Source organism: Myotis myotis, unplaced genomic scaffold (assembly GCF_014108235.1).
Source record: "Myotis myotis isolate mMyoMyo1 unplaced genomic scaffold, mMyoMyo1.p scaffold_m19_p_13, whole genome shotgun sequence".
Classification (NCBI taxonomy): Eukaryota; Metazoa; Chordata; class Mammalia; order Chiroptera; family Vespertilionidae; genus Myotis; species Myotis myotis.
The window spans coordinates 30,080,912-30,096,273 of NW_023416317.1; the positions used below are offsets into that span (position 1 = coordinate 30,080,912).

The following is a 15,362-nucleotide window of genomic DNA, read 5'->3' on the forward strand; positions in this document are numbered from 1 at the left end:
GCCGCTACTCTCACATAGGGCAGGGCAGATGGGGAGGTTATGGCTCTACCCTGTCACACACAGAGCAGGGCCCGTGGTGGGGGGGGGGGTTGGGGAGCTCCCCCCTATCAGGCACAGAGCAGGGCTGATCAGTGGGTTGGGGCGCCTTCCCCTGTCACGAACAGAGCAGGGTGGATAGGGAGGTTGTGGCCCCACCCCCTGTCACACACAGAGCCGCAGGGCGATCAGGGGGTTTGGGCACTGCCCCCTGTCATGCTGATCCCAGAGCTGGGAGGCATATTACCCTTTTACTATATAGGGTAGAGGCCTGGTGCATGGGTGGGGCCGGCTGGTTTGCCCTGAAGGGTGTCCTGGATCAGGGTGGGGGTCCCCACTGGGGTGCCTGGCCAGCCTGGGTGAGGGGATGATGGCTGTTTGCAGCTGGTCACACACCCTTCAGGGTGGGGGTCCCACTGGGGTGCCTGGCCAGCCTGGGTGAGGGGATGATGGCTGTTTGCAGCTGGTCACACATCCTTCAGGGTAGGGGTCCCCACTGGGGTGCCTGGCCAGTCTAGGTGAGGGGTTGAGGGCTGTTTTCAGGCTGGGGGTGACTGAAGCTCCCAACTGCTCCTGTTTTTCTTTTTTTTTCTTTTTTATTCTGGGCCAGCTTTAGCTTTGAGGCTTGGCTCCAGCTCTTAGGCCTCCGCGGCTGAAAGTAGGTTTCTGGCCTTTGCTTACAATGTTGCGAATCTGCTGGCTGAAGTCCGGTGGTATTTGTTACAGTTTCTTAAACTGCAGGCTCAGAGGCCTGCAGCGGCAGGCGGGGAACGTTGGAGTCCTCCATCACTGAAGCAAGCAAGCCTCATGTTAGTTTCAAGCTGCCTGGCTGCCGGCCGCCCTCTTGGCTGACAGTTAATTTGCATATCTCGCTGATTAGCCAATGAAAAGGGTACCGGTCGTACGCCAATTACCATGTTTCTCTTTTATTAGTGTAAATATTACTCACTTTATACCTATGTAAGGTAGACTATCCACTGCCATACAAATCTTGCACATGATGTTCTACATGATGAATAAGCAATGATGATGATGACACAAAAATGTCTCATACAGTTGTTGCCGTAGTTATTAGATTTTCAATGAAGACACATTATACACAACAAAACATTTAATAACTCTATGATGAGTGAATATTTAGTGTTCATTTAGTGGACTTGGATCATCATAAAGATCTTCATCTTTGCCAGGCCAGTGTTGCCCAGTGGTTGAGCATCGACCTATGAATCAGGTCATGATTCAATTCCCAGCCAGGGCACATGCCTGGGTTGCAGGCTTAATCCCCAGTAGGGAGTATGCAGCCGATCAGTGATTCTCTCTCATCATTCCTCTCTCTCTCCCCCCCTCTCCCTTCCTCTCTGAAATCAATAAAAATATATTAAAAATTAAAAACTTCATCTTTGTCTTTTTCATGTTGAACAGGTTAAGGAGGAGGAGGAAGAGGAAGGGTTGGTCTTGCTATCTCAGGGGTGGTAGAGGTGGAAGGGGAGGCAGGAGAGGGGCAGGCACACTTGGTATAACTTTACAGAAATATATTGTAGTTTTGTCTATTTTGCTTTGTCATTTCTCTAAAAATGTTTCCATATGGTACCAATCCTCCTTCCACCATATGCTTTAGTTTCAGTGCCTGTATCATAGAAGGATCCATATAGTAAAGGCCAAAAGCAGTCTTGAATAATCAGAAATCTTCTGCCTGACTGTCTGATATCAACTGTTTTCTGCCTGCTGCTTCTGTCTTCTTCCTCATCGTCTGGCACTGGTTCAGAAACACTCAACTCCACCAAGTCGTCTTCTGTAAATTCTTCTGGTGTGCAGCCTATGAGCTCTTGAATTTCTCCAAGATCCACATCCTGAAACCCTTCGGCACCCACCTTTGCCACATCCACAATCTGCCATGATTTCCTTGATTGGCTTTGTATAAATCCTATGAAGTCATGCACAGCATCAGGGCAGTTTCTCCAGCAGGAATTTATTGTTTTGGGCTTGATGGCTTTTACTTTTTGTATAACAAAGATGGCATCTTCAATGGTGTAATTCTTCCAGACTTTCATGATGTTCTTTCTAATGGGGTTCTCTTCTGTAGCACTGACAATCCTTAACATAGAGTACCATGTGGTAATGAGGCTTAAGGGTCCTTATGACCCCCAAATGTAGAGGATGAATCAGAATTTGTTGGTTTGGGGCAAGCAGACCACTTCAGTATCTTTGGTGTTGAACTCTTGGGGTTTTGGGTAGCCAGGGGCAATGTCCAATAGCAAAAGAACTTTAAAAGGCAGTCTATTAGCAAGGTACTTCCTGACTTTAGGGACAAAGCATTGATGGAACCAATCCAGCAAAAGGATTCTGGTTGTCCAACCCTTCCTGTTGTATAACCAAAAAGCTGGCTGCTGGTGTTTGTCTTTTCCTTTTAAGGCTCGGAGGTTAGCAGCTTTATAGATAAGGACAGTTAATCAGAAACCCCACTGCATTTGCACAAAACAATAGAGTTAACTTATGCATTCCTGCCTTAAATCTTGGTGCTCCCTGCTCTTCCTTACTGATATATATCCTTTGTGGCATTTCCCTCCCAGCAGAATAGAGCACTTTTGTTTGCATTAAAACCTGTTCAGGCAGATATCTTTTCTCTTCAAAGATTTTCTTAATGGCACCTGGGAACTTGTCTGCTGTCTTCTGGTTGGCAGAGGCTGCTTCTCCTGTTATCTTGACTTTTTTTTTTAAGTCAAACCGCTTTATAAAAGTATCAAACCATCCTTTGCTAGCATTAAATTCTCCAGCTTTAGGTCTTTTACCTTCCTTCTGCTTTGCCATATAATGACTTTGCTTTTTCTCTAATCATATTAGAGTATATAGGTATGTCTTTCTTATAGAAACCCTGCACACATATAAAAGCTGCATTTTCAATATGAGATAAAAGGTATTTCACAAAAAGTGCAGGATTTTTGTGCCTGCTGGTATAACTGCAGCAACAGCTTCATCAATTTCCTTTCCTTCTACAATGGTCCTTAGACTAGATTCATTTATCTTGAAATGGCAGGTAACAATAGCTTGCAGACCTCAATCTCCAGTACATATCAAGCAATTCAACTTTTCTTGCAATGTCATGACTTTTCTTTGCTTCTTGGGTGCACTTCCAGCATCACTAGTGGCATTTCTTTTGGGTCCCGTGGTGCTATTCAAGGTTTACGGTATTGCATTAACACGAACAATAGGCGAGAACTGTGAAAGGTCAATTTTTACTGTGATATGCAATATACTGGAGAAACAAACTGCTCATGTGGAGATGATTAACATCATGGGCATTTTAAGCGGATACTCGGGCTCACCGCAAGAACAACAGGAGGTATTTACAGTATTACAAATTATTACAGTATTACAGCATGTACTACAATTAATTTTATGCAGTAACGATTTAATAGACTACTGTTTACCAGAAGCCTTACCAATAACATGTAATGTTTGTTTACATGTCTCTTGACTGCTAATGGCACCGTGTACATTCTGTAAGTGTGTGCGGAAGTTTTGATAAATTTTAACCTTTTATAATTCAGTTGTGTATATTTTATGGTAGTAAATGATAAAGTAGACTAGTATCTACATATACTTTATGCATTTATGAAATACGTAAGTTTTTCTTAATTTTTCAATATTTCTAAGCTTTGTAGTTCATCTGTGAATTTTTTTCAATTTGTCACAAATCTCCAAAAATTTTTCCAATATGTTTACTGAAAAAAATCTGTTTATAAGTGGGTCCACACAGTTAAAACTAAAGGATTATTAAAAGGGTAACTACAATATTTTCAAACACAGGCACAGGAGGTCAGATATGGCCTATGGGCCACAGGTTGCTAACTTCTGATCTAGACTAATATCCTCTTTATCACTCTTTCAATATCCTCCTAGTATCTTCTAATTGGCTCCCTCTCCCAATACAGGTTTGCATTGTGGATAACAAATACTGATCACACTTGTGTAACTATTTGAAAACATATGTCAAACCTATCCCAATGCCTGCCTTTGTCAGGCTTGGAGCTAAGAATAGTTTTCTATTATTCAAGGATTGTTTTTTAAAGGCCTGGGGTGGGGTGGGGTGGGGTAGGGACCAGGTAGAGGTCAAAGGGGGAGAGGGAGGACATCTGCAATGCTGTCAACAATAAAAATAAATTAAAAACAAAAAAGAAAAAAGATTTTTTTATTTTTATTTTTAAGTAGGGAGAACTGAGTCAAAGAATGGTTTTGTTTTCTTGCATTAAATATTATGTCTCTTTAAATTAGCTTTTCATGAACTACTTTTTCCACTTTATCAAGAAGAAATCTCATCAAATTTTATGCTATTCTATGATATGGGAACTTATTTAAAAGACTGATGGGAGAGTCTTTTAATAAGATTTTGATTTCAGTCCATACTTGTTAAAAAAATGGGAAGCTTATTTAGAGCCCTCTGTGACATTTTTAGGTAGCTGTATTTATTTAATTTTATTTTAAATAATTCGTTGTTGTTGAAAGTATTACATATGCCCCCTTTTGCCCCCCATTGACCACCTCTAGTCCACCCCAGCCCTTTGGACCCCCACCCTCACCACTCATTATCTGTGTCCATGGGCCATGCATATATGCATACAAGGTCCTTGGTTGATTACCTCCCACCCATCCACCCTCCCCCATCTTCCCTGAGATTCCATACTCTGTGTTCCATGCCTCCATGTCTCTAGATCCACTCCGTTCATCAGATTATTTTGTTACTTAGAGTCCACATATGAGTGAGATCATGTGATATTTGTTTTTCTCTGACTGACTTATTTTACTTAGCATGATACTCCCCAGGTCCCTCCATGCTGTCTCAAAGGGTAAGACATTCTTCTTTTTTACTGCAGCATAACATTTCATGGTATAAATGTACCACAGCTTTTTTATCCACTCATCTGCTGATGGGCACTTGGGCTGTTTCCAGATCTTAGGATTGCAAATTGTGTAGGTAGCTATATTTAGATTGGGGTGTTACAGGGGACCTGTTCATGAGCCAGGGTCAAAGGAAAGGTGCCACATGAGACTTTTTCTTGGCTTCAGGTTCACATCTTCTGCTTTCTATAGCCCATCTCTTTTAGAAGAATTTTGTTTCTTTTTTTTCACAAAAGATGAAAGCAGAAGGTGAAATAAAATTAAAAACTCTATATTTAGAGTAAGAGTTTCTGTTAAAATGGTTGTGAGACATTGAAATAAGACATCAGAGAAGTTGGACATTTTTAAAAAAATGGGCAAATAGGATACTGTGGGGGCAAAATAGTGAGATAATACATCTAAATGCCTTAGCCTGCCTTAGCTCACAAGAACTCTTAGCTCTTATTATATTATGATCATTCTGAGGTTGCTATATAGGTTTTTCATAAAATATTAAGCATATCAGTGTTGCCTGTGTACATGAAAAGACTTTTTTCCTTATTTTTGTAATTAATTTCCACAGTTTCACCCCTCCGCATTAACTCAAGTTAAAAGATATTACCATTTGTGAATCAACAATTGAGACTCACACATAGATTTCACAGAAATGTTCAGAGAATGTTTGAGGATATTTAGACCCAAATCATCATCTAGTAACCTTAAGTATGTACTGTTTTAAACTTTAGTGTCACTGGTAATTAAAAACGTGCATGGAACAACAGCTACAAAACAAATATGAGGCAAAAATTATTCATCTGATCACAATATATATTTTTTCCTTCTTTAATAAATATTATAATGAAAATGGTAAAATATGCAATTGGTTTTTCTTAAAATATATTTTTATTGATTTCAGAGCGGGAGAGAAGATTAAAAACATCAATGATGACAGAGAATCATTGATCAGCTGCCTCCTGCACACCCCGGGGCTATTGGGGAGCAAGCCCACAACCTTGGCATGTGCCCTGACCAGGAATCAAACCATGATCTCCTGGTTCATAGGTTCAACCACTGAGCTACACCAGCCAGGCTGTAATTGTTTTTTAATCTGGCCACATATATACCATCTCTAATATCCGACTGTTTCTTAAAAACTTAACGTTTAAGATATACAAAAAGGCATAAAAAATAGGACAAAATACTTATAATCTACCAGATTATAAAATAACATTACTAATACTACTGAGGCTGCCTGTTTACCCTCAGTTCAATCTCTCTCCCTTCCCTCAGGGATTCATCACTATTCTGAATATTGGTATTTGGTGTATCGATGTATTTTTTCCTAAGTTTTGTACGAATGGACATATCAACACAAAATTCATATCATTATTTTACAATTTGCTTTGTTGATTTGCCTTTGTCTGAATTCACACACACTGACATATATGGTTTATTCATGTGATAGAGATACTGCTCACTGAATATTCTATGTGCTTCCCTGTGTTTCTTAGCCTTTAAATCGAAATCACTGGAATGTGAGCAGAAGGGAAGTGTGTCATGTGTAGAACAAGATGGTTAAAAGCACCCTCTCTTTCTTCCTCTTCCTCAGTGAACTCATAAGCCACATATTCCAGATGGGGCCATAGGGCAGCTGAAGGAACTTGAAGCATCCATCAGCCTGGGACCTTGAGTGAGGGGGAGTAGAGTTTCTAGTTAACCCATGTTGGACATACAAAATGAATAAGAAGTAATCCTGTTATGCTAAAACAAACACAAATGAGATTTTTTCTAGGAATATTCAAAAGCAGTGCTGTCAGTAGTGAGGTAGATTCAAAGCCTTTTAAAATACTTCTATCCTATGACTCTAGAGCAGGGGTGGGCAAACTTTTTGACTCAAGGGCCACAATGGGTTCTTAAACTGGACCGGAGGGCCGGAACAAAAGCATGGATGGAGTGTTTGTGTGAACTAATATAAATTCAAAGTAAACATCATTACATAAAAGGGTACGGTCTTTTTTTTCAATATTTTTATTCATTTCAAATGGGCTGGATCCGGCCCGCGGGCCGTAGTTTGCCCACGGCTGCTCTAGAGTGATATTTATTCCCACTTGCATAAAGAAGCGAATCTCACTCAGCTGGTGTGGCTAAGTGGTTGAACTCAGACCTATGAACCAGGAGGTCATGGTTCGATTCCTGGTCAGGGAACATACCAGGGTTGTAGACTTGATTCCCAGTAGGGGGCGTGCAGGAGCAGCTGATCAATGGTTCTCCATCATCATCATTGACCTTTCTATCTCTCTTTCCCTCTCCCTTCCTTTCTGAAATCAATACAAATATATTGGGGGGGGGGGGGGAGGAAGAAGCAAATTTCATATACTCTAGTCTTTACCTCCTTTGAAGATTGATTGAACTAACAATACTTTCAGAGTAGTGCCCTACATGTTCACGTACTGTTAAATTTTGTTTTTGCAACCTAAGTATGTGCCCTGACTCGGAATCAAACCCGCAACCTTTTGGTACATAGGATGACGCTCTACCTAACTGAGCCACATTGGCCAGGGCTCCCCAATTAGATTTTAAGCTCTTCAAGAATCATGTCTTCTTTTCTTTTGTATCCCAAACTGCACCTAATAGTCTACACAGGCATGTAGTAATGAATGGTCTACTGCTTGACTGGGGAGGATGAGTACTAATATTAAATGCCCACTTTGTTTAAGGCACCCTGGCTGTGCTTCACATGTTGTCATGATCCTTACTATTTCCATTATGTAAATGAGTATATTAAGGCTAAGTAACTTTCCTTTGGTCACAGAGTTAGGAAGATGAAGGGTGTGGGAAGGGCAGCGGAAACCAGTTTGCTTGACTTTATAGCCTTTGCTTTTAAGTTTTTCCCACTGAACTAAGTGAGAGCACGCCTAGAGTAGGGTAGGAAATTTAGAACAGAGAATGGGTAACAAAAATAGTTTTTGTTTATAAATTTTACAAACATTAAAACAGTTCTTTGGACACTTTTAGGACACAAAATTGTTGGGTCTTACCTTGATCACCTCTGGAGTCTGCTGAATCAAAACCACTGAAGTAGTATCTTTCATTTTATCGCCAACAGGATTTCTACAGACTGATAAATTGGCCTGGGAAGAAGTTGTCAAGGTTTCCTGTAGAATTTGCATCATTTCCTTTTCTTGTGATAAGCTCCCTCTGCCTGATTTGCATTCAACTAGTTCTTGAGCAAAGTCTTCAATGCTTTCTAGGATTCGTAGCAAGAGGGCTCGATCCTCTTCCTCTATTTTGTGTCCATTGGTTTCAATGATCCTTGTTAGACAGGAAGGTGAGACTTTTTCCATGGGTGAAGAGAGTTTAGATTTAGGCTCAAGGTTTACAGGGAGCTGATCAGTCAACTGACCATGATTATTTAGAGAGTTAGAGTTTTTACCTTTGGCAAGTGGCTCTCTTAGAGAGGTCTCCATTCTCTGTGAAAAAGATTCCAAATCCATTAACAACTTATCTATCTCTTCCTTACTGTTAGAATTCATAAAATCTTTGTGGTCTTCCTCTTCACCTTTAGGAACTTTTGACTTAAGATCTTCCTTAGGTAGATTAACAACTGGTTTCTCAAATATCTTACCAATTTCATTTTGTCCTGAGGCAGGACATTTTTTAAGATGACTACCATGGTCTGAAAATTCTGCTCTATCTTCATTTACCTTCAACAATTCCTGATTGAGTCCATTCTCTGTCCTTTGTCCTTTACCTACTGCTTTCTTTCCATCTGACTCTTCTTCAATATAAAGGGCTTCCATTAGGTCACCAGAAGAAACATTTCCTAAAGCATTCACAGTTAATGACCGTGACTGAAGCTGGACATCTTTTAGACTTCTGGGATCATTTATCTCTAAGTTATATAAGGATTTTGTAGAGTTGTTTGGAATGGATTTTACAGTGTCTGTTTTCCTAGAACTATGCTTGTCATCTTGTAATTCTATAGTTTGAAACTGTCCAGGGTCAGGGGCTGAGAGCTGGACAACATCTTCATATTTAGGGGGCTGCTCAGTGCCAAATATTGGGGAGAAGGGAGTCAGTTGTAAACTAGGCATATTACTGATCAGTTCTGTTAAATCTATAGCCTCATTATTCCCAGATTGCATGAATTCAAATGGCAGCTTTTTCAGATAGGATGCTAACCTGGTCATTACATTCATATAGACAATTTCAGAGCTAGAAACTGCATCATTACCATTTCCTTCATTGATGCTACTCCCTGACTTTTTCTTTATGCATTGTTTTATAATGTCTGTGCATTTTTTCAAATCCTCAGAGCATTTCAGCAAGATGTCCAAGCACACCTTTATATCTGTTCCAGAAGAAAAATTTTCTATTTTATGTTTTTCCAAAATCTGAGTAACCAGGTCTTCTTCAGAGAAGTTGTGAAGTAACATTGAAGTCAGGTTCATATCAAGTGAGTTTCTATGGGACAAAGATTTTTCCTCAACTGAGGAACTCCGGAGTAAACCAAAGGATGATGAATTCCCATCATTGTTATAATGGCCACAGAGCAAGTCAAAATCAACTGACCTCCTATTAAATGAGTCAGACTTAACTTTCCTTCCCTTTTTGTAAGCTGCATGGTTAGGGTTTTTGAGTTTTTCAAGGGAAAATTCTTTTATTTTCCCACTGGCAAAACTGATTGCTTCTCCTGCAATGTCCTTAAAGTTACAGGTATTCTGAAATGTAGTTCCTTTCTTGACCCTGGGTATGCCTGCGAGGGCCTGATGGGGATAGTCACTTTCAGTTGAGGAAAACCCATTTTCGTGGGGTAGAAACATGGAGTCCAGATCCACATCTTTGAACTGAGACACAGGGATGTGTAAGTCTGCACAGACACTACGATGTACCACAATGCAGTCAACTCCATGTGCGAAGGTGTGACAGGTTCCAGTGCAATAATGTATAGCTTGCTCAAAACGCCGGTCTATCACCACACTGCTGTAGTGGTTCACAGTACTAACCACAAGTCTGTAAGTTGCTGCCATAATATTAAATTCACTTAGTGGTGGGACTTGGAATTTTCTAGAACTTGTTTCAAGTAAATTCTCCTAAAAGACACTCAGATGAAAATATATTTGACAATATTCAGTGGTTTCTTGTAATTACAACAACCTTTCCCACAAAGGGAAACCATCCAAATTTGAGGTTTGGTAACTGTAAGGATACAGTAGCTATTGCACATATGTGCTTGCAGTAGCAAGTCTAATAATTTAATAATTGTGCTTTTTTGTTTTATTTAGTAATATCATGATACTATAGGAGTATTTTTATAAAAAATATTCTTTTTTATATTAACTGTTCTTCAGCAATTCTATGATGCAGAAATTTACTGTCATAAATTTATTGTTGTAAATCTTAGTTGGTAGTATAAAAGTGTTGTGATAACTGAGTCCTCCAAAGGTTTAAATGATCCATTTTTCTGTGAATGAGAAAAAAACCTGTAAAGAAAAAAGAAAATAATTAAAAGGAAATACGATATTTTAATACCGAGAGAACCTTTTATTTCCTCTTCTTTGCATCCTTATGTAGTTAATTGTCAAGCCTTATTCTTTGCCATATCACTGACTGCTGATCTTTGACTCATGCCTTTATTTCATCAAACCCAACACTCCTTACTACCTAGAGAAGTATTACCTCAACTCTGCCTTGTTACAACTGCCTCCCAGTTGGTATTTCTTATCCCACACTCCTTACCACTTTACATGAAACTAACAAGTACTTCCATCAAAGTACTTGTTTGACAACACAAATACTTGTTCTTGGTCTAAACGTCCTCTATGCTTGAAAATTATTCTCCCATCATCCTCTCTTCTCTTATTAAGAAAAACAAACAAACATATCTTTATTACTGTTCTTGATCTCAGACTCTCAAATCCTGCCATACAGCGCGCTCTCGCTCTCTCTCTCTCTCTCTCTCTCTCTCTCTCTCTCTCCAAGAGTATAAAATTTACTTAAATGTTCTCTTACTTAAAAAAAAAAAAGGGCTTCTAAATCATGTTGTAGTCGCTTTCCAAAAAGGTTCAATCAATGTATCAATGTACTCACTCAATAAATATTGAGTGCCAGGCACTTGCTAAATGCTATGAATATGGAGCTTAAACATATAACTTAGATGGTAATATGTGCTATGGAGGAAAAGGAAGTGGGCAAAGTGTTTAGAAAGGAAGGGAGGATGCTGTGTTATAAAGGGCAGTCAGGGAAAACTTCACTGACTCATTAACGGGGACCTGAAAGAAGAGAGGAGGTATTTTGGGTTAAATCGTACTAGGCAGATTAACCATTAAGTGCAAAGGCCCTGAGGTGGGAGCATGCTTGATTTACTAAAATGACAAGGAGGCTAAAGTGACTGGAGCAGAGAAAGCAAGGGGGGCAGTGTGGGCGATGAGGTCAGAAAGGAAAGGTGGGAATCTAAAAAATGCAGGGTCTGTAGACTACTGTGCGGAATTTGGCTTTACTCTGAGCAAGCTTGGTAACAACTGATGACTAGTGAGCAGAGGAATGACATGAATAGACTTACATTTTAAATTGGTAATTTTGACTATCGTGTTCAGGGGAGATTGTAGAGGAACAAGATAAGAAGCATGGGGAAAAGTTAGGGGCTATTACAATAAATTAGGCAAGAAGACAAGGGGACTTGGACCAGGAGAGTAACAATGGAGATGTTTAGATGTAGTATGTATTTCTAATGGTTTGCTGAGGGACAGAATGTGTGATACTACTGTATCAAGAATGATGAAGTTAGGCAATGAAATCAAGGAGATGATGACAGTAAAGAAGATCAATAGCACCAATGCACCATCAATAGTATTGATGTTTCAACAATAAAGCTTTTACCCATTTAATAATGAAACAGAACTTCACTGCTTTCATTTTTATTTCTTTAACCCTAGAAAACTGTTTTGCTTATTTTATTTCTTCTTTGGTAAATTGTTCATTGCTCATTTAGGCATTAGAGACTTAGTAAATACAGATTCAATTAATGCAATTAATTCAAGAAGAACCCTTTCTTTTGTTGAATTTTTATACTGGTTAATTTCCTGGCTTTTTGGATCCAATGATTACTCTGTTTTTGTGCCAGTCTTACACTATTATAATTACTGTTGTCTTACGTAGTTTTATTCCAACAATATTCCTTTATTTCTCTTTGTGGTTTTCTTCAGGTAGGTTACCATCATTCTTCTTTTCCTTTAGTGTCTTAACTTTGTTGCTATGTCTCATCCCCCACTTCCTTGATGGCTCATTAAACTAAATAGCATGCAGGAGGGGGGAAGCTGAAGCAGAAAGAAGTTCCAGAGTAAAGGAAGTGCCCAGTAATTCTTAAGTAAAAATACAAAGAAGCCAAAGAAGAATAGTGTTATGGGACAAAAGACTAGAACATGGCAATTAAAGGAATTACCTTCTTAAAAGATGCACATCCAGAAGACAGGGAAGAAATTGCACCAAATATAAAAAACTATAAACCTTTTCAGAAATCCAAGATTTTGAAAGCGCTTTGGGTAAGGATAAAAAGGCAAAGAAAGCCCTAACCGGTTTGGCTCAGTGGATAGAGTGTCGGCCTGTGGACTCAGGGGCCCCAGGTTCGATTCTGGTCAAGGGCATGTACCTTGGTTGTGGGCACATCCCCAGTAGGGGGTGTGCAGGAGGCAGCTGATCGATGTTTCTCTCTCATCGATGTTTCTAGCTCTCTATCCCTCTCCCTTCCTTTCTGTAAAAAATCAATAAAATATATTTCTTTAAAAAGGCAAAGAAAACACAAATGATACTGTCAAAAAAATATATTAGGATAAGTCAGTGGTCGGCAAACTGTGGCTCACGAGCCCCATGCGGCTCTTTGGCCCCTTAAGTGTGGCTCTTCCACAAAATACCAACTTCTGCGCATGGGCCACGAAGTTTCAATCGCACCGTACATGCGCGACCGCACGTATTTTGTGGAAGAGCCACACTCAAGGGGCCAAAGAGCCGCATGTGGCTCGCGAGCCGCAGTTTGCCGACCACTGGATAAGTGAATGAAAGATATTAGGACTATATCCTAATACAGGTGATACAGGTGATAGACAATACAGGTGATAACACTGATCCAGGAAAAATTTAAATATCCAGATATCTATTAAAAGGCATCAGATAAATTCCTAAATTGGCATAAACCTATTTCTATAAAATTTGAGAAATTAAAAGGAAGTATTTATCTAGGTTTGAATATAAATAAAACAACTGGTTGATAACATGACAGAAAATATAAGAAAGTAATCGTGTAATATTAGAATTTGAAATAGTCCAGGAAGAGAGAACACTGGCTAAAGTCAGACATGTGCTTTTTGACCAGTACTGCCCAATAAAACTTTTCTGGGTTGGAAATATTCTATATCTGTGCTGTCTGATAGACATGGGACTATTGAGCACTTTAAAAGTGAATAGTGTAACTGAAGAACTGAATTTTAATTTTATTTAATTAAAAAATTAATTTTGAAATTATTTTAGAATCAGAAAAATGTTGCAAAAATAGTATAGAAAGAGTTCTGGTGTACCCTTGCCCCAGTTTCCCCTGCATTACCATAGTACAATGATCAAAATCAAGAAATTGATATTGGTAATATAATCTGAGCACCAGCTTTACATGCACTCACTCTTTCCTTTTTCATCCTTCATCCCTTCCTTTTATAGTAACACAAACAGGATATAAACTGTCCTACTGCCTCTGAAAAACCCCTCATGCTACCCTTTTGTAGTCACACGGTTATCACAATCCCAATTCTTGGTTACTGCTGGTCTGTTCTCCATCATTATAATCTTGCCATTTCAAGAATGTTTTATGTATGGAATTACACAGATGTAAGCTTCTAAGATTGGCTTCTCTCACTTAACACAATGATTTTGACAATCATTCACTTTACTGCATGCATCAATACTTCATTCCTTTTTATTGCTGAGTATTCTATTGTGTGGATATATCTCAGTTTGTTTAGTCATTCATCCATTAAAGGATATTTATGTTGTTTCCAGTTTTTGAATATTAGTGCACAGTTTTTTGTGTGTACATAATTTTCATTTCTCGAGGTAAATACACAGGATTGTGACTGCTGGTTTGTAGGGTAAACATATCTTTTAAGAAACTGCCAAACTTTACCAGAGGGGCTATACCATTTCACATTCCCACTAGCAATTGTATGAGTGAGACAGCTGATTCCACATCCTCGTCAGTATTTGGAATTGTCAGTATTTTCTATTTTAGCCATTCTAATGTGTGTGTAGTGTTAGTGCATTGTGACTTTAATGTACATTTCCTCAATGGCTAGTGATGTTGAACATCTTTTCCTATGCTTATCAACCAGCCCCATACTTTCTTTGGAGAAGCATTGTTTAAGTCTTTTGCCCATTCTAGTTAATTTTAACTTAAAAAGCCACATGTGGCTAGTGGCTACCATACTAAATAGTGTAGCTGCAGATAACAGAAATGTAGCTTTCAGAAACTCTGACTTAAAAAACAACAACATATGAAGGAAAAAGAAGATAAGGCAAAAATTAAGACTGATAAGTTTTAAAAATGCAATCTGATGAACTTGTCATAAGAAATCTTACCAAGAAAGAAAAGTACTGGGAAGAAGAGTTAAAGAACTTATTACAAACTTAAGTCTTTGAGTTTAAGTTTTGAAGGGATAGGAATAGCAGAGTGAGGGAGCACTAACAAAGCCAAACCCCAAGGGGTGGCACCAATTTCAATGAGAAGTTTACAGTGGAAAATGATTTAAGATGTGTGTGTGTTTTAATGGCAGAGAAACAAAGATTACTTGCCTGGCATTTGGTTCAGATCTGTGGGTGTCAAATTCTGCCTTTTTATTCTGACCATGATTCAACTGATGCCTAATTGTTCAGCTAGAATCCTAGACATGGAATCTAATTGTATCTCAATCAGAGATACAATCTAACTGCAAACCAGGATACTATCTTATGTCTCTAAGTGAAAGCCAGGTTGCATGAGTTTAAATCCCCACACTGCTGTTTACAGCTGTGTGGCCTCACATAAAAGGTGGTTAACTTTTGAAGCCTGTTTCACCTGCAAAATGGAGATAATAGTACCCATCTCAAGAGGATTAGGTTAACATGTCAAAAGCTTAAAACAATAGGTAAGACACAGGAAATGCTCAATAATTATTGTTATAATGTACTCATCAAGTATTTTCTACTCTGAACCAGGCCCTGGGAGAATGATACTGAATAATTTATCATAGTGGCTCTCAGTGCACTTATTGCTTAATGGGGTAATGAAAGAGCCAGGCACAGCAGGTATCAGGAGTACTAGGGTGGGGCTTCTGTTTTTCCCCATTATGCTCACAATTAATACATGCTCTTTTCAGAAAGATTAGAAAATATTCACAAGTACAAAACATTTTAATTACCATATAATCATT

The 15,362-nt window shown here is 38.9% G+C and overlaps 1 protein-coding gene across 8 annotated transcripts in view; it reads right to left on the reverse strand.

Annotated features, from left to right (window-relative positions):
* The window catches only part of PPP2R3A (protein phosphatase 2 regulatory subunit B''alpha), a 156,754-nt gene that overhangs the window by 104,144 nt on the left and 37,248 nt on the right, over positions 1-15,362 (reverse strand). For all 8 annotated transcript variants that reach the window (XM_036332506.1, XM_036332503.1, XM_036332504.1 and 5 more), the window contains one exon: positions 7,950-10,394. In XM_036332506.1, coding sequence (XP_036188399.1) covers positions 7,950-9,941 — 1,992 coding nt within the window. In that variant the 5' untranslated portion in view covers positions 9,942-10,394. The remainder of the gene's footprint in view (positions 1-7,949; positions 10,395-15,362) is intronic.